This window comes from Pinus tabuliformis, chromosome 2_2 (assembly GCF_031772625.1).
Source record: "Pinus tabuliformis cultivar Carrire ecotype Pingquan chromosome 2_2, CPIR1, whole genome shotgun sequence".
In the NCBI taxonomy this organism is placed as follows: Eukaryota; Viridiplantae; Streptophyta; class Pinopsida; order Pinales; family Pinaceae; genus Pinus; species Pinus tabuliformis.
In genome coordinates this window covers 341,759,160-341,779,853 of record NC_142300.1, presented here as the reverse complement: position 1 = coordinate 341,779,853, position 20,694 = coordinate 341,759,160, and the positions used below count along the sequence as shown (strand labels likewise).

The window sequence follows — 20,694 nt, the reverse complement described above, 5'->3', positions numbered from 1 at the left end:
TGTTTTGGTGTAAAAATTTCAAATTTCAAAAAATAATTTATTTCTCTTTTGAAGCCAACATGAATAACATGTGTTATATTTATTGTTAGATATATTTGGAGTGCTAAAAATATTAATTATGAAGATTAACTATAGCTACAAAAATCAACACAAGGTTCCCTATTCCTAACCCAATAGCCTATAGGAACCAATTGAAAGGTTAGAGGTTCACCAACTCAATTGGTTAGGAAGGGGACATTACAAAATTACTCATAAAGTTTGGTATCAATAATGTGGAACGTTTTATTATCCCTTCTTCTTCCTATTTTATTCTTTCTTCAATATTATGTTCTAGTATCAAAGAAGAAAGATTATATGTCTCATATACCATATGCAAGTGCAAAAGGATGTTTAATGTATACCATGGTATGTACTAGACTAGATATTTTACATGAAGTTGGTGCCTACAATAGATATGAGGCAAATCTAGGAAATGGACTTTAGGCATTAGCGAAATGGGCGCTTTAGTATATTATAGGCTCAAATAATTATTTCGTCATCTTTGATGGTTGTAGTGGTTCAATTTGTGGTTATGTTGATTTAGAGTATCTATAAGTTGGATTTCAAAGTTTTAAGAAACAATTTCTTTACTAAGGAAAAATATATCATTGTCTCACATGCATGCAAAGCAAAAAATTTGTTAAAGGGTCTTGTGGGTGAGTTTGGAAATAAGTATGACAAGGTGAATGTATTATGTGATAGTCAAAGTGTCATACATTTGGTTACTAATCGAATTTATCATAGCAAGACTAAGCACATTGATATTAGATATAATTTTGTAAGACGAGTCATTCATGGAGGTGGAGTAGATCTTAAGAAGGTTCACGCCCAAGAAAATTGTGCAGACATGTTCACAAAATTGGCGTTGCTAGAGAAGTTACAGTGTAGTTTGTCTTCTCTTGGATAATAGAGAAGGTGATGAAACAAGACTAGGTATGGTATAAGGTAAATTGTTGTCAAGGGGAGATTGTCACATGACAAAAATACTTTTTCTAAAACATATGGTTGTTCCTATTCTTATTTGTTGGAGAGTTTCAAAACTCTTGGCCTTTTACATTCTAAAATGAAAGCCAATAACTGTATAAATTCATAAGGTGGTGATCCTTGTATGCATCCCACAAGCTTTTTGAGTAATAATATCAAATATCTTATTCCCCTATGGTGATTTTTATTAGTATTTATGTTTCATTTGATTTTTGCAAATTTTACTTTTAATTTTTTATGCGTGATGTTTTATGCGTGATGGGCCTCGCAAATAGGTTAAACATATGGTCCATATAACCAGTCATATGAACATAAAGGCTACATTAAAACTTCCTTTTTGCACTTAATAACACTTTCTTAGCTTAATGAGTTTGTAGGAGGGTCAACGATATTTTCCATGCTTTATGTGCCTAACATGACTATTGTGTAGGATATTAAGGAGGCTTTGCATAGATTTATAGGAGATCCAACCAAAGATATTTGTGAGGCCTACTCCCTGCTATGGAAGACCTCCAAATTAGTTACCTAAGGCTAGTAAATGCTCCTTCATAATGCTTTGTTGTGACCCAGGAAACATGATTCAATGTTTTAGGTATTTTGGAGGGAAATCATTCCTCTCCTAAAGGAGGTTGCTGCCTACCCATTTTGTATAAATATAGGGCTTGAGTATCCTATTAGGACAAAGTGGGAATAAGATATATAATAGTAGCACAAGAGCATTAAGATAATTCTAGTACAATTTTGTAACTTTTGCTATGTACAAGCATTTTTTTATTAATGGAAAAATCTTTGATTTTATTTGTTAGTTTTCTTTTCATTCAGGGTTTTTAGCTTCCTTGGGTTAGGTTCTAAGACCCTTAAGAGTTGCAACAATGTTGCTATAATAATAAGGGCCATCACTTTTTGGCATCATTGCCAAGGAGGTATTAAAGATGTATTGCCTTTTCCCCTAGTTGATTACACTTTCTCTCATTTGACTTTCTGTAAAAGTAAAGTTCGCATTAGCATTTTCATTTCAAACATTTTTTACAAAAATAGAAAAATTACATTACCATTTTCAATTTTAAAAAATACAAAAACATAAAAGTATATTTGTTTCCTTTATGCTACGAAGAGTTAGGGATAGAAAAAAAAATTCCTACCAAAACCCCTCACTTCCACTAGAATCTAGCCTCTTTTCATTGATCGCAACAGTCCTACCCTGTCCATAGGGATTATTGGGGCCCCTTTTGGGGAGAACACGAGGATATCTAAGGATCTTGCAAAAGGAGAAAGACCTTCACAAACCACCAATACCATGGATGAAATAGGAAACCAAAATTGTTCACATTCCCCATTAGAGAATAGAGGGGCAACCCAAAATGAAAAATATTAATACATCTATCCTCCCACACTTTTATGGTCTAATCACAAAATATCATAACACTTTATGTTTGATTTTGTTGTGGTATGTAGGACTTATGACTACAAAAATGATGAGTAGAAGTTAAAATTGTTCCCTTCTACTCTTAAGGGTGTATATCTTTAATGGCTTCTGAGCCTAGAAGGGGATAGAATCACCTCATGGGATAAAATGAAGCAAGATTTCAACAAAAAGTACTCGGATTATTGTAGAGGAAAGGGAAACCAGAGATGAGATATTCGTAATGACCCAAAGAGTACATGAATATCTATAAAATTTTAAGAAGATATTTCAGTTGAGTTTGAGAAGATCGAACAACTACACCCTAGAACAAGATTCTTTGAAGTTATTCCTACTACAAGGTGTTAGTGAAGAACTGATGGAGACACTCAAACTACTAGCCAATGAAGGCATATATCAACTCAACTATGATGATATAAAAACGATATTCAAAAATCGCTCAAGGGATATTAGAAAAGAGGTAGAGAAAAAAAAGTTCAGTAATTTCCTCTCCCTCCTCCTTGATTACTAAAACTAAGATAGGAGATATGCTATAGGCTATAAAGGCCTAAATATTACATACATTTTCCATGCAAATGGACAACGTACAGATCAAGAGAAAATAGGAGGAAGAAGAAAATACATTAGTCATATTCTTCCTTCAATGCACTAAAGGGAATCTTAGGAATGAATGTCCTTTAAATGTTGTAGAAATATGTTTTCTAAGTGAAGAAAATAATTCCTCTAATAATTGTCCCTCTTTTCCAAGTCTGAAAGCTATATACCAAGGAGAAAAAGGGAGCATGGAGTAGCTATGCTTTGTTAGCCAAAACAGGCCGCAAGCCCCTTGACATTTTCAACAACTATGAAGTTATATTTTCCTTTCAATGCTCATTATCAACCTTCGTGTCCTCCTAACCCGTCACCCTAGCTTATTCCAACATCATGCCCAAAACCTCCTCAAAATATTACTCCTTGCTTTCATCCATACCTTACTCAACATCTTCAATGGGGTGATCCATCACCAGGATGGAGGCCTCATGTGGCCAAACCACCTACCTTAATTCCTTCTCCTTAATAATCTAAAGCACTTAAAAAAGTCCCTCGAAAGCAATCACAACTTCCTTCTCAACCAAATCAAGATCCTAACAAAAAGCAGGCTCAATGAGTCTATAATGGAGAAACTAATTACTAAACCTATGTTGTATAAATCCAAGAAATCAACCTTAGGTCCGTGAAGGTCCTTCCAAATGTTCATCCACCTCCTCCAACAGAGAATCCCAAGGAAGAGAAGGAAGAAACTATGACTCAAGTCATCTAACCAAAACCTCCCTATCCTGAAAGTTTGATAACCCACAAAGAACACACCCTAGAAGAAGTTAAACTTTTAGGAGAGTTGAAAAATTTGTGTCAAGGCCCCCTTCCTGCAATCCATTAAGGATATTCCTATTAACAACAAATTCATTAAGGAAGAATGTTTCTGAAGGCATCAAAGGAAGCAGAAGGATGCCCCCACTATTAATTTCATAGGAAGCTAATAGATCTTATGTTGGTGAGCATAAACATCCATAAGTACTTAGATCTTGGGATACCAATAGTGGATGTACACATTAATACCAATAGTGGATGTACACATTTCTCCACTGCCAGTGAGCCTGGTCAATACTCTGGTGGAGTTGCATGCTTCACCTCTTCGTGCAGGAAGCCTTTCTCTTCTTTTTCCTTTGTATTTTTTAAAAGAGGATTGTACATATGTACTTATTTATTTTTGGGGTGAAAGAGGGATCCTGACTTATTGAGAGAAGAAGAGGTTGTTCCTTCAAAGAAGCATGTAAGACCTCTGACATAGGCTTGCTCATTTTGATTTTCCCTTTCTCTATTTCTACTAGTTGGATGAGCTTAAACACATAAAATAGAAGGCTGAGTATGGGCATGGGGTTTCCTAGTGTAGACAATGGTTCATAGTTTTACCCAAGCTTCCCTTCCATATGGTTCGTATTTTCCATCAAGACTTCATCTACCAAAGGTTATAGCCAAGAACAGATAAGACGGACGTAGGATTGGCCAAGTGTTGTAGTGTCACAATACTCTTTGGATCTCAACCACATACTCTTTCAAAAGCCATAACTTAGTAGAGGGAAACACTTGTTAACAAGACCAAAAATAGGATGATACTAAGCAAACCAAACAAAATGGAACAAAAATAGTAAGAAAAGAGAAAAGACCACAAGAAGTAAACAAACTATGTACATGGCATGGGGTTCGACCCCAACATACTGAAAATAGTGTTTTAGATCTTGGTCATTGACAGGAAGGTTGTCAATCCTCCCCTCAAGTGATTGCAGACAATACGTGTGTGGACCAAGATTATCCTGGATAGTATACGGACCAATCCACAGGGACTAGAACTTTGTATGATTTCCTTTGTCTTCATGGGGTTTGTCCCACTTCAAGATCAAGTCACCCACATCGAAGTTAGCATTCCCTGTAGACTTCTTATTGAACCATCTCTTTATACGGTTCTGGTGGAGTGTGAATTTTTCTCTTTCTTTCATCCTTTCTTCTTGCAACTTGTGAAGTGTATCCATCCTACGCTAAACTAGCAGACAAGGCTTGCCTTGGGATTCTTGGGACCAAGTAGGGTCTGAAGTTTTTCACTACCTTGTATGCTGTGTATGCTTGTTTGTCAATGGCAAGGTAGTTGAATTTGGGTCCCTTAATGCTTGCACTCATGAAGGATATGTGACATATGTCATTCAGCTCATCCTTCTGAGTGAGTCCATCTTCAGACTGCCCAGCCCTTTGAGTAACATGGTAGGGGTCTTGTCATCAGCAAATTTTTCCAAAAAAATCCTTTTGAACATACCCCAGTTATGGATGGAGTTGACAGGAAGGTTGTGATACCATACTGCTACACAGTCATCCAAGGTACACGGAAACAATATGCATGCAACAGTTTTCGTATGTGCACACATCTTCCGTATATGCACAGTTTCCGTATATGCGCACATCTTCCGTATATGCCCAGTTTCCGTATATGCGCACATCTTCCGTATATGCCCAGTTTCCGTATATGCGCACATCTTCCGTATATGCCCAGTTTCAGTATATGCGCACATCTTCCGTATATGCCCAGTTTCCGTATATGCACACATCTTCTGTAATTGCCTAGTTTCCGTATATGCGCACATCTTCCGTATATGCCCAGTTTCCGTATATGCACACATCTTCCGTATATGCCCAGTTTTCGTATATGCACACATCTTCCGTATATGCACACATCTTCCGTATATGCCCAGTTTCCGTATATGCGCACATCTTCCGTATATGCCCAGTTTCCGTATATGCGCACATCTTCCGTATATGCCTAGTTTCCGTATATGTGCACATCTTCTGTATATGCCCAGTTTCCGTATATGCCCACATCTTCCGTATATGCACACATCCTCCGTATATGCCCAGTTTCCGTATATGCGCACATCTTCCGTATATGCGCACATCTTCCATATATGCCCAGTTTCCATATATGCACACATCTTCTGTATATGCGCACATCTTCCGTATATGCACAGTTTCCGTATATGCGCACATCTTCCGTATATGCACAGTTTCCGTATATGCGCACATCTTCCGTATATGCACAGTTTCCGTATATGCACACATCTTCCATATATGCACAGTTTCCGTATATGCGTACATCTTCCGTATATGCACAGTTTCCGTATATGCGCACATCTTCCGTATATGCCCAGTTTCCGTATATGCGCACATCTTCTGTATATGCCCAGTTTCCGTATATGCGCACATCTTCCGTATATGCCCAGTTTCCGTATATGCGCACATCTTCCGTATATGCCAGTTTCCGTATATGCCCAGTTTCCGTATATGCACACATCTTCCGTATATGCACACATCTTCCGTATATGCCCAGTTTCCGTATATGCGCACATCTTCCGTATATGCCCAGTTTCCGTATATGCGCACATCTTCCGTATATGCCCAGTTTTCCGTATATGCACACATCTTCCGTATATTCCCAGTTTCCGTATATGCGCACATCTTCCGTATATGCACAGTTTCCGTATATGCACACATCTTCCGTATATGCCCAGTTTCCGTATATGCGCACATCTTCCGTATATGCCCACATCTTCCGTATATGCCCTGTCTCCGTATATGCACACATCTTCCGTATATGCGCACATCTTCCGCATATGCCCAGTTTTCGTATATGTGCACATCTTCCGTATATGCCCAGTTTTCGTATATGCCCACATCTTCCGTATATGCCCAGTTTCCGTATATGCACACATCTTCCGTATATGCGCACATCTTCCGTATATGCCCAGTTTCTGTATATGTGCACATCTTCTGTATATGCCCAGTTTCCGTATATGCGCACATCTTCTGTATATGCCCAGTTTCCGTATATGCACACATCTTCCGTATATGCACACATGTTCTGTATATGCCAAGTTTCCGTATATGCGCACATCTTCCGTATATGCCCAGTTTCCGTATATGCACACATCTTCCGTATATGCCCAGTTTCCGTATATGCGCACATCTTCCGTATATGCCTAGTTTTCGTATATGCCCAGTTTCCGTATATGCACACATCTTCCGTATATGCCCAGTTTCCGTATATGCGCACATCCTCCGTATATGTCAAGTTTCTGTATATGCACACATCTTCCGTATATGCCCAGTTTCCGTATATGCACACATCTTCCGTATATGCACACATCTTCCGTATATGCCCAGTTTCCGTATATGCGCACATCTTCCGTATATGCCCAGTTTCCATATATGCACACATCTTCCGTATATGCCCAGTTTCCGTATATGCGCACATCTTCCGTATATGCCCAGTTTCCGTATATGCGCACATCTTTCGTATATGCCCAGTTTCCATATATGCGCACATCTTCCGTATATGCACACAGCTTCCGTATATGCCCAGTTTCCGTATATGCGCACATATGCCCAGTTTCCGTATATGCGCACATCTTCCGTATATGCCCAGTTTCCGTATATGCGCACATCTTCCGTATATGCCCAGTTTCCGTATATCTGCACATCTTCCGTATATGCCCAGTTTCCGTATATGCGCACATCTTTCGTATATGCCCAGTTTCCGTATATGCACACGTCTTCCGTATATGCACACATCTTCCGTAGGGCCCAACCAAGGTGCTCAAGGCCCCTTCTATTCTTATTCTTGATGCATTAGTTTAGTCATCCATTTTCGAAAAACCTATCTTTGAAAATATTTGAAGTGTTAGTGAATAGCCTTGCTTCCAAGTTTATTTATGCAACTTTATTTCATGAATTTAGTAATAATTTATTTCATTCAATAATACTATTTTCAGTCAAAATTTCAATTTATCCTTTATGTTGATAATATTGTTTTCTAGAATTAGTTAGTTTATCAATCCACTTATGTATTTTGATTTAAGCTTAGATAGTAGCTCCTGATTTAGAAAAAGATATTGTATATAGTCAGTACTCTTGTTGTGCAGTTTCCGTATATGCGCACATCTTCCGTATATGCCCAGTTTCCGTATATGCACACATCTTCCGTATATGCCCAGTTTCCGTATATGCGCACATCTTCCGTATATGCCCAGTTTCCGTATATGCGCACATCTTCCGTATATGCACACATCTTCCGTATATGTCCAGTTTCCGTATATGCGCACATCTTCCGTATATGTCCAGTTTCCGTATATGCGCACATCTTCTGTATATGCCCAGTTTCCGTATATGCACACATCTTCCGTATATGCACACATCTTCCGTATTATGCCCAGTTTCCGTATATGCGCACATCTTCCGTATATGCCCAGTTTCCGTATATGCGCACATCTTCCATATATGCCCAGTTTCCGTATATGCACACATCTTCCGTATATGCACACATCTTCCGTATATGCCCAGTTTCCGTATATGCACACATCTTCCGTATATGCCCAGTTTCCGTATATGCGCACATCTTCCGTATATGCCCATTTTCCGTATATGCGCACATCTTCCGTATATGCCCAGTTTCCGTATATGCGCACATCTTCCGTATATGCCCAGTTTCCATATATGCACACATCTTCCGTATATGCCCAGTTTCCGTATATGCGCACATCTTCCGTATATGCCCAGTTTCCATATATACACACATCTTCCGTATATGCCGAGTTTCTGTATATGCGCACATATTCCGTATATGCCCAGTTTCCGTATATGCGCACATCTTCCGTATATGCCTAGTTTCCGTATATGCACACATCTTCCGTATATGCCCAGTTTCCGTATATGCGCACATCTTCCGTATATGCCCAGTTTCCGTATATACACACATCTTCCATATATGCCCACATCTTCCGTATATGCCCAGTTTCCGTATATGCGCACATCTTCCGCATATGGCCAGTTTCCGTATATGCACACATCTTCTGTATATGCCCAGTTTCCGTATATGCGCACATCTTCCGTATATGCCCAGTTTCCGTATATGCGCACATCTTCCGTATATGCCCAGTTTCCGTATATGCGCACAACTTCCATATATGCCCAGTTTCCGTATATGCGCACATCTTCCGTATATGCACACATCTTTCGTATATGCCCAGTTTCCGTATATGCGCACATCTTCTGTATATGTCCAGTTTCTGTATATGCGCACATCTTTCGTATATGCCCAGTTTCCGTATATGCGCACATCTTCCATATATTCCCAGTTTCTGTATATGCGCACATCTTCCGTATATGCCTAGTTTCCGTATATGCCCACATCTTCCGTCTAAGATAGACAAAGTCCCCTCTGTTGAAATCACCCATGATGATCTTGCAACCCAACTTCAAGAATTTGCAGAAAGAGCCATCATTTGCAGATTTAATGGACTGTGGCCACGATCTCAGGATCTCTATGCATGGATCCATGCAAACTGGACTCATCATTGTAAAATTAGTTTCTGTTCAAAAGGTTACTTCATTGTTCTATTTGATAATAGTAAGCATTATAAAAAGGCTTTAGAAGAAGACCCTTGGTTCATGGGAAATGCAGGGCTCTTCTTGACCCCTTGGTTCCCAGATTTTGATCCAGCAACTGCCGTCATTACCAGGACACCTGTATGGATCAGGCTCCCAAATTTACCTGCCCACTTATGGCATACTATTGTATATAGAGCCATAGGCAACACCTTGGGCAGTTTCATCAGTGGAGATTTCTGGCGGGAAACCAAAGGTCTCCACACATATGCCAGAATATGTGTGGAGCTGGATTTAAGCAAAGGACTTCCAGACCAAATCATTCTCAATATCAATGACTTTGTTTGGACCCAGAATCTGGATTACGAAAACACTGCCTTCCGCTGCCGCCACTGTCACCTAACAGGGCACCTGCATAATTCTTGCCCATCGCTGCCTGCAAAATCGAAAAAGGGCAACTTTGCAAAGACCAAACCCAAACGTTGGACCCCTTGTCCTCCGCCGCCAGCAGTGAGTTCTGATTCCTCAAGCTCGGAAGATGAGGAGAGCGATGCAGAACCAGACCAGGTGCCTCAAACGATGGATCCGTTCACTGATACTCCTGCGCACACCACTGTCACAGCAGCTGCCCAGAAATGCGTCCATGAGACCTCCTCTTCTGAATCAGATAAGGAGATCCCCCTGTTGGAGAACTCTAGTCTTCAAGTTGTTTTAGCTCATACTCCCCAAGATGGTTGGATAAAAGTCAATAAAAAGAAAGGGAAAAAACATCGTGTTGAGAATTCTGCCCCTGTGGGGTAATTGTTAGTTTTTGCTCTCAAGTTAATTGTTGTAGCTCCGTGAATGGTTCACCCCTTCTCCGGGACCGAGGTTGATAGTTTCATCATTTCCGGTCATCCGGTTTCTTGTCACTCTGGATTGTACTATATTTTACTCAATAGAAATAGTTTAATTTTACTGAGAAAAAAAAATGTTTTGCAATGCATCATTCTCGTTGATCTCCCAATGGTTTAGCCAGGCCCTCGTGTCTTTATACCACCCCCGCTTGAGCCTTAGGTGGTTTTGGCTAGAATTTAAAGCTAGCTTAGGAAGTCTATGATCTCCTATGTTATTGAGTTTGTGCTTGTACAATAGAAGCCTAGTCATAGCTAGGCTCTTGATAAGGGAAAGACCTACTTCTATAAGGAGAATAGGATAGGGTGTATTGCTTTTAATTTTTAGGTTATACGTTATAAAACACTTCTGGATTTGCTCAATCTTTCTCGTGGATTCTCTAGAGATGCTGCAACCCCAGACCTCACATCCATATAAGATAACAGGAGTGACTAAAGTTTCAAAGAGGAACTTCTTTTTATCCCACATTACGAGGTTTTCATTTTTACAATTATTTTCAAGACCAAAATAAGCTTTCCGCCCCCCATTGATATTTTTCTCAATACTGTAGTTCCAGTTGAGCTTGTGATGAATAAATCTAGTTGACACCCATAAATGACACCTCTATAAGTGCTCTTGCATAAAGTCCCTTCATAAGACTTCCATGCTCCATGTCTCCAACTCGATGTCCATGACTCAAGTTGCCTATGTTGTCCAACTAAGCAGACCCATCACAACAATCGGTCATCCTCATTCAAGTCTGCAATCTGGTCTAGTGAACTCGGTCACCCAAACCATATCATCATCACATGAGTCTCTTCCACCATGGCTCCCCTACTGAAGGTTCCACCAAGACTTCCTCTTGGTCTCGGCCATGAGAAGTCCACCCAAGTATCATCAACCCATGTGTGTGCCCTTCTCCAATCTGTCCATGAGTCATGTCGGGCACTTTGCCAATTTCTCCATATGGCTAAAGCATGAACCATTCCTCCGCAATGATCAGTTTTACAGTCTTTGTAGGAAGCCCCAAGTTTCCTTGGTACAATATCTGTCAAATCATGTAAGTCGGCCTACACCATTCGGTCCACCCGAACCACCGTTCGGAGTGCCCAAGGATACTTCCGCCCGTCGCACCTTGTTCACCTTCGCACTGTTCAGCACGTCATTCAGCCTTGGCTCATTCAGGCGAATGCCCTCAACTCGTTCAGGCCGATGCCCTCTCACGCCCTCACCCATTGAGACGTTTAGACCAACCTCGCCTGTTCACTCATTTAGCCCAGTGCCCTCGCCTGTTCAATCGTTCGACCCAATGCCCTCACATGTGCAGGACCGCCCCCACATATAAACTTTCCACCACCCAACACTTAGTAATTTTCACAAGATGACTTTCGTGTCGTACATTTCCTTCATTCGGTTGGCTCGTTGCATCATTCGCACGTGCCCTCAACTCGTCGTTCAACCACCCAGCTCATCGCTCGCCCGCCATGCGCTCGTGCCAACTCCCGCTGACTCGTCGATTAAACGCACCCGCCCAACATGCCCGACTCATGGACTTGACACGCATAGATCCATCTTAAATATAGATCTAACATGAGCCAATAGTGATCAAATTTCTTCACCTACAACCATATAATTGTAATTGTTTATTATATGCACATAAAAATTTATTATAACTACAAACTTGCACATATCCCTCATACTGGGATGTGACACAACATTCAGAAGCATATGCAACGACCTTGGGAATTACATAGATCATGTTGAATCCAATGAGATATTTTTCTCTTATGCTTGGATCTATGTCGATGTGGATCTAGGCAATTGTTGGATAGCTCGTGTTAAGAATGGAAGGTGGAAACAAACACAGAGTAGGCTGGTCCCAACTTAGTAAGAATGGAATAGATAAGGTTACCATCTTCTTTCTTAACCTTAACACCTTCCAAGAGAAGTCTAAGGGTCTTGAACTTGGACATAAAATCTTCAAGGGAAGAAAAATTATTGGGGTCCAATGTAAGTAACTCATTTTCGATTTTATGGGCTCTAAGTTCATTTTTAGTTCCAAAAACTTTAGTGATCTGTTTCATTGCTTCATCAGGAGTATCAAGCTCTGCGATATGGAATCTAAGGTCTAGAGAAATAGACATCCCTATCAACCCACGTGCTTGATCTTGCCTATTTTCCCATTTGGCTGCCTTATCTTAATCTTTTGGTTTGGTTTTTTGGCCTAAGGCTATTCTGTAAAGACCTTTACTTCTAAGTAAATCCACAATGTAGGACCACCATTGGAAGTAGTTGGTGCTGTCAAGAATAAATTGGCATGGAATTTCCATTTTAATAGAAACTGAAGCTATAGATGCTGAAAATAAGTGTTCCAATGGAAAGATCTTGAAAAATTAGGCTGGTTAAAAAAAACAGTTCTAAAAACGGCTTCTGGATGAAGAAGTTATGGCTTTTTGAAGAAAAGTTGTTGAAGGTGCCGACAAAGTGCGGGAATGTGTGGAAATGAATGATAATGTTATATTAAAAAAAATAATCCTCCCCCTTACCAAACTTAATCTAATTAGCTTAATAGAAAGAAGACTTGAACTCAAGACCCTTACTCTCATAAAGTAGCTTTGGACCAAGTGAGCTAGATTAAAAGGTTAGCAATTTTGGAAAAGACGAAGTTTTTTTTTTTGTTTACAGAGTCACGGGGAAAGAGCATACACAGAAATGAAAGGTATAGATCCGATAATCAAAAAGGAAAGAGCTAAATAAATCGTAATATACAGAGAGAAAATAACTAGAAACTGCAAATAAACATTGTATACCTCTAGATCTTAAAAATGACGTAGCTAGGGCTACCAGAAACCTTTTCATGTGAAACAAAAGGGGTTCCTCATTGGAACAGATGCTCCTAACACAATAGAGCAGTCCTCTTGGCCCGAAAGCAGTCAGAAATAGTAGATCTAGGAAACGACAGTAGGATGCAGTTTTACCGGCTTCAGATTTGGATCACCAACGGATGCGGTCCTCAAATAGCTCTGATACCATGTAGGAATTTATAGGGTAAGTTCCTCAGATAGAACACCAAAGGACACTGCTCACAAACAGATCACAGATCAATACACCAGTATTGTTGACGTGGTTAAAACCCTTAAAGAGGGAAACATTCCATGGCCTGAGCCAATGCGACCACTTCAGGCAATTTATTAATAAAAGAATGAAAATTTACATAAGCTTCTCTCATGAACGATTACCCTACAAATGACCCTCCATGCTCTTTAAATAGAGATCATGGACCAATCGGGTGTTAAGCCATGGATCAACTATCGGTAATACTTAGGAGAGAATGAACCGTTGGATCACTACATATCGTGACTGTCAAATTGTAAGTTACAAAAGTACATAGTAAAGGAACACACTTTACCTAACTCTACACTAGATCAAGTTATATTTAACTATTTCCTACGTGTCGAAATATCCTAACAATCTCCACTCAAACAGTCTAATAGAAAAAAAAAGTCGTGACCCCACCCATCAAGCATGCCACCCAATGTCACCTTGGTGGCATTCTCTCACTCTTTGGACTACAAGAAGGATATCCTTATCTAGGGGCGAATCCTTAAATATCAAGCTAAGCTAGGTCATTGAGTAATGAAAGGAAGTTCCTTAACAAAGACTAGTGATGTTACACTACTCACTCTCAAAGTAAAAGGTCAAGGATAAGTGTGTGAATAGTCAAACAAACCATGAATTATTAACAAATTTTGAATGATTTTAATTACACAATTATGCTTATTCATGCAACCAAATTATACTTGAAAAATAAAAGATAACACTTGCTCAATTAACCATATAGCATGAGATGCTAGTGAAGCATATATACAATGGCACAATAAAAATAGAAAATGAATCATAAATTGTCTATAAAAGTAAGGCATTAGATAATTAATTCATTGTATTCATGAGCATTGGAGATTGAGAGTTCGTTATCATCATCAAGAGACCATTCCACAATTAAGAGATCATACACCAACAATATTAACTATGTTTGGGACAACAAAGAGTTATGTGTTTGCGATGATAAATAAAGGAAATATTCAAACGTGTTGTTGTTACTAAGGACAATGAAGACAACAAAGTTGACTGTGGACTACTTACACATCTGTAACATTCAAATGTCATCCTTTATCATCATGCAAGTTGCATGAAGGAAATTTGGTAGTGGTACTAAGTGAACATTCTTTGAGAAAAGTTGATACCCTCTCCTTAGCACTACTACTTTGCAAGACGAAGAAGAAATGTGAAATATATGTGAAACCAACTAAATAAGTTGGAAAGGTTGTTGCAACATATATAGGTGGTCATGTCTCTGACAAATTTAGACAAACCCATGCATGACATATGAATTCTTTCTGGAGGTGGGGCCACCATGTTATTGTCGAGGGGCGACTTGTGATGAGTCGCTGCACTGGAATTGGTCAAAGGGAACTGCCTAACACTGACACATAAGATGGTGCGTTAATGGGTCCCTTCAAATAGGGATGAAAGGGAGAGACATAAAACCTGTCCCCAACAAACCCCCAATATCAAGAGTAATAAGCTTGAAGATTACCGATGCTATATGAGAGACCATGCTCTGATCTGTAAGTTTATAGGATTTTGGCCATCCGAAAAGGATTTAACAAAATGGATTCAACAAAGGTGGAGGCCAAAAGGGCATATAGACCTAAAACTGGGAGCCAAAGGCTTTTTCACAGTCATCTTTGCGAACCTAGAGGATAAAGAAAGAACTTTTAAGGAGGGACAATATTTCATGAACAATGCATGACTGTTTATGAGACACTGGGAGGACAGATACAATCCAGATGAAGAGAAAATACTGGCAGCCCCCATATGGGTTAGACTGTTCGGATTACCAATGGAGTTCTGGGATCCTGAAATATTGGAAGGGATTGGCAACTCGATCGGAACCTTTGTAAAGGTGGCAGAGTCAACCAAAAGAGGGAAATACACATCTTATGCAAGGATTTGTGTGTATATGAACATAGCAGAACCCTTGCCGGAGTCCATAGAAGTGGAATACCATGATGAAATATGGCAGCAGCCCATAGACTATGAGCACATTCCCTTCAGGTGCAGAAGGTGTCATGAGTATGGACATCTATTCAGGGAATGCCCACAAAACCGACAAGAGGAGGCAACAAAGAATCTGACGGAGGAACAGGGGAAAGGAGAAGGATCGGAAAACGATGAGAGGGAATTCCAAGGTTAATAACAAATGAACAAAACAAGGCTCTGATGAGGGCAGTAACCATGGAAGAGGTAGAAGAGATCGTGATGAATATGAGCAAGATCAAGGCACCAGGACCGGATGGATATACGGTGGAATTTTATCAGGCAGGGTGGCATTTTCTAGGAAAGGAGGTCTTGGAGGCTGTAGAGGAATCAAGAATGAAGCAAAAGATATGGCCTGGTATAAATTCGACCTTTTTGACCCTAATCCCTAAGAATAACAATTCGGAGGAGGCGCAAGGTTTTCGGCCAATAGCACTGTGCAATGTCATCTATAAGATTATAGCCACTCTGATAGTGAAAAGGTTGAAGCCATTACTCCCGAATATAATTGCACCAGAGCAAACTGGCTTTGTGGAGGGTCGCCAAATACTTGACGGAATAGTAGTTACTCAGGAAGTGATAGACTCCTTAAAGACGAAAAAGCAGAGAGGGATGATATAATTCTTATGTTCTTTAAAAATATTTCAATATAGGTAAAATATCTATATTAACTAATTTATTTCAATATCTAATTCAATTTTTATTTTTATTTTTTTTGTAAATGTGTGCATAGAGATTCATTAATGAAAAGTAGTTTAGAATACCCACCTGAAGGCCATATTTTTACACAGAGACCAAAACCAAATTGTAAGGAGACACCTAGGTAAACAGAGTAACAAAAACAAAAGTATCACCCAACTTGGGGCTGGTTTCCATATTTACTTTTTTTACTTTACTTTTTAGTTACTTTCACCCACCCATTCGCCAAAGGAGTAAGCACAACTTGTTGAAGAATTCCCTGAGAAGCTACTATTTTGTCCTTATCAGATTCAGAGGAAACTAATTCGCGGGCTCACTTTACCGCTCCCAACAAAATAGTAGTACTGTCTATTTCTTTGCAAAGTGTTAAACTTTTATTCTCCTTACTCTCCTCGTAGTCCTCATTCGAAGAGAGCATTTCATCATTTGATTCATTGTCCTCCTGATCTGAAGACGAGGAGTCATCTTCCTCCATAAGGGGCAGGTTGCATGACTTCCAAGCCTTAGATTTAGTCTTCTGTTTTACTGGCTTTTGAGTGAAAGAGTTATGTAGGTGTCATGTTTGATGGTAGAGGCAACAATGAAAAGTCGTGTTCTTATAGTCCAAGAGCTAGATCCAGTGGAAATCACCTATTTTCAGGTTGATTTTGTCAGGAAAGCCTTTACTAATGTCGAGTTCTACACAGATCCTACCGTAAGTATAAATTCCACTTTGGCCTTGCGTAAGATATGTGGCTAGGAAGTGACCCATGGTGTTTTTGATGCTTGTAATCACTGAATCATGAAATAAATGCGCTGACAAGTTTGGAAGCCAAACCTACATCGGAAGCTCTATGATTACTGTCATAGAGGGGTCAAAGTCTAGGAACCAAGGGGTCATGAAAAGTCCCCCTTTCCCCAGAACCATGGGCCCTTAGATAGAGCACTATGATAATCTTCCCGACAGGAAAACACAACTATGAAGAAGCCCTTAGAATAGAAGAGAACCTTGCAAGATCTAGTCCAATTAGACAATATCCATTTGTAAAGATTTGTTGTTTGAGGCCATAGCCCATTGAAGTGGTAGATCAGGCCATTCTCTGCCATTAGCTTGTGAAGGTCTTCCAGATATGGATGGGAAATGTTAACAAACAGAATAGCCTTCAATTTTTCCATGATAAATGGACTAGGTACATCGTGGGAACCTCATCCTCATCCTCCGATCAGGGTTACTTCAAAACCCTTGCTCTGCTCCCTAATTATCAATCTAGTTTATGACGAAGGACTGGTTAAGTCTAGTTGTGGAGATAGGGCTTACTAGGCCCTGACTCAACAGGGTTAGATAAGATCATTTTCTCTTTCTTTTTTTGTAATATGGTCATATTGTCTTAATTATCAGGCACAGTCACACAGTTGACTGTAGTTTCTTTTGAAACAAGTCTAAACAAAATGTAACCAGACATTTGTTTAAGTTATGCGAAGCTTTTATCAGTTCTCCTAATTTTATGTATGATACTGTAATTTAAAACTGGGCCTTTTACCATGGTCAGGATTAATGCATGTTGTTTACTCGCATAGTTTTATATCTTGAATATAAGTCATTATATAGTAAGGTTTTGGCCTAGAATCGATACTTGTGGTTTACTATAATTTTGTCCTCGTATATGCTTTACCAATGTTAGTTTCCAGTATTGTATTTGTCTCCACATGCGTGGTGCATGCAAATGTATTTAATCTGTTTTTTGTATACAATCATTACCTGCAAGTACATGTATATTATTTTGTTTCATATATATTTAATCATTACTAGGTCTAGAGCTCTATCTGGCCCCTTGTATCTATGCCAATGAAGATGGCACAGTGCTTTTAATTACTACATGCTTTTTTTTTTTTTTTACTTTTCCCTTTCCTCAGTGGCTAAAAATTATTGATGCCCGACTCAGAAAACGTCCTGGGTATTTCGAGACTAGTCTCTCGACCCTTAAGGTATTTAGTTAGGTTACTTAGAATCTAGGTTTCCTAGGTGGAGCTCTGGATCGTCACCTCCTGCTAACCGGGTTCCCCTTGAATCTTTGTTATGAATCTTCTGTGAAGGTTAAGAAGTATACTGGTTTTTTTTTTTGTCTCTCTATTTTTTTAAATAAGTACTTTATTACTCAACATTTTTACTAAAGATGACCACGTTACATACATCACATAGTAATTATTTCATTCACAGGATCATGATACACAAGAATTATTCTTTCCACACGCATTTATCAACATTGGCTATAATAAAGAAAGACCAACTATTAACTGCTACACAACCTGTAATCCAAGAATAAAATTAAACCAAAACTAACACTATTGCACAGAGTTCACTATTAATATATACAAAACTTGTAAGAAACTTTTTTGTGTCTATCTTGACTGGTTGTTTAGCACCTAAGAAGACCAAGCCGCCCAACCATGGGTCTGGCAATGACATCCAGACTCTCCCCCCAGCTTCCTTGCTCCAGACAGTTACAGTATTCAACTACTGAGTTAATCCATTTTGAACCTCAAGACTTACTAGTCCAGCTCAGAATTACCCATTCTCAAGGTTTCTTGTTCGAGGGTTCCAATGGCTTAGTGTCCAGGTCAAAAACACCTCAAACCTAGCAGAACTATGTCCCCTTTCTAAAACTTCTACATTGATTCTATTCCCCAAGTTTTTCACTTCTCCATTCTCTCAATCCTCTAGCTAACTTTTAGCCATCCCCCGGATTCCCCCACCGAGATCGGGTTTTCCTTCTTTTCCCTTTCTCTAGGAAGAGAGCAAGTGATAACTATTTCCAACTTTTTGGACATTTGGAGTTCATTACCCTTGGTCTCTTTTAATATTTTTCAAACACACCTTTTTGTATTTGTAATTAACAAAGTTTATTAAAAAGTTCCACTAGGTTCTTCCACCAAGCCACAAGTTCCAACCAACATACGAAAATCAAAAGTACTAAGATAATTAAAATAAAAGTAACCATAGTAACTTATGTATCATGGGGTGTTACATATGAAGACAGACACTAGTTACATTCTTCAACACCATTGATAGAAGACTTCGACTTTTGCTACCTTTATGGTTTGTGATCTTCCTTAAACCACCACTAATAGAACACTTTGAATTTTTCTACCCCATTTAGTTTGTGGTCTTCCTTAAACCACTAGATTTAGTGTTCGCATCTAGCCATTGGTTTTTATTTACCTTCATATTTTAGCTCTCTTCTTGGACTCACATACGCCCTTCAGATTCGTGAATGTTGGAAGCATAATCCTTAGGGGATTATGTAAATTGTAATATTCACTTGTGTGGAAATAAAAAAGCCACAAGTGAACATGAAGAGTTATGAGAAGTCCAAGAGACCTCTTGGAATATGAAACCAAGTGACACAATCTTTTGTATTTATGTGTATCATATGAATAATATTTGAATGTCATGTTTATCTAAACTTTCAAAAGGGCGAGATGCAAACATGAAAATGGAACCATCCATGAAGGATCAAGTCAATGAGAAAAGACAAAAAGTGTACCCCTTCTGAAATGTGATAATAAAGAGAGGGAGATGGTTACATGATAATTTCAATGTATTCAATAGTGAAGATATAATAAATTGATTTCAATTTTATCATTATTTTTAAAATTTTATGTAGATCATAATGAAAATTTCTTAAAATGGAGGAAGAAAGAGTTTAAATTAATTTTTAAAAAATTCATATAATCAATTCAACTTTGAAATTTCCTTTGGTCTAGCTCAAATGGTGGAAAGGATAATTTTTTATGATCTGTCAAGTTCATATCTTATTTATGACATGACTAAGATTTATGATGATCCCATAAATTAAGAATTTAAAATATTAATAATTAAAAACATTAAAAGAAAAAGAATTATTGGAATTGTAAAGATCAGTTGTTGAGATAAAGGATAAATTGTTAGGATCTCTATCCAAATTCAAATCTTATTTATGATATATGATGTCTCGGTAAGTTAAACAATTAAGATATTGAGAATTAAAAACATTAAAAAAAAATTTATTAAAATTGCAAATATCACCAAATATTATGTAATTAAATATTGATATTAATTTGTTGAAAAAACTAAAAAGTTAAAATATTCATTAAACTAAATATTTAAATTTTAACATACATATATATGATCTCCAAAATATGTAAAAAATAAAAAAATATTTTAATTCTTCTTATTTTCAAAAACTTGTTTGATATCTTAACCATTCCTCACAATCAATAAACTAATATATATTAGATACATTTACATATTAAAATTTTTAAAATTCAACCTAATTTAAACTTGTTATGATTTCAATTTTTCTTAATTATTTTTATTCAAAATTCAATTAAAATATTCAAAAATTAGTTGGAATTGTAAAATTAATAATTGAAATTGCACAATCTAAAAATGATAATTTTTAAAAATATTCAATATATTTATATTTTCAAAAATATAATTTCATTAAAATTATATAACAAAACTCCAATCATATTTCTTTTAAAAAAATGTAAGATTTTATTTTTAAATTTATAAAAGTTTCCATATTTAATTTTTTTATTTTACCTAATATTAAATTTACAAAAAATTAATAAACAACTTTTCATATTTCCTC

At 38.1% G+C, this 20,694-nt stretch overlaps 1 protein-coding gene across 1 annotated transcript; it reads left to right on the top strand.

Moving 5' to 3' along the window:
* The first annotated feature begins 15,101 nt into the window (after positions 1 to 15,101).
* Positions 15,102 to 15,539, top strand: LOC149192668 (uncharacterized). The gene has a single exon (XM_089407033.1). It carries the CDS (start codon positions 15,102 to 15,104, stop codon positions 15,537 to 15,539), a length of 438 nt encoding a protein of 145 aa, XP_089263159.1.
* Positions 15,540 to 20,694: the final 5,155 nt, after the last annotated feature.

Bases quoted from the DNA above. Each gene is read 5' to 3' on its own strand.
- LOC149192668 (XM_089407033.1), top strand. From the start codon at position 15,102: ATGAGACACTGGGAGGACAGATACAATCCAGATGAAGAGAAAATACTG.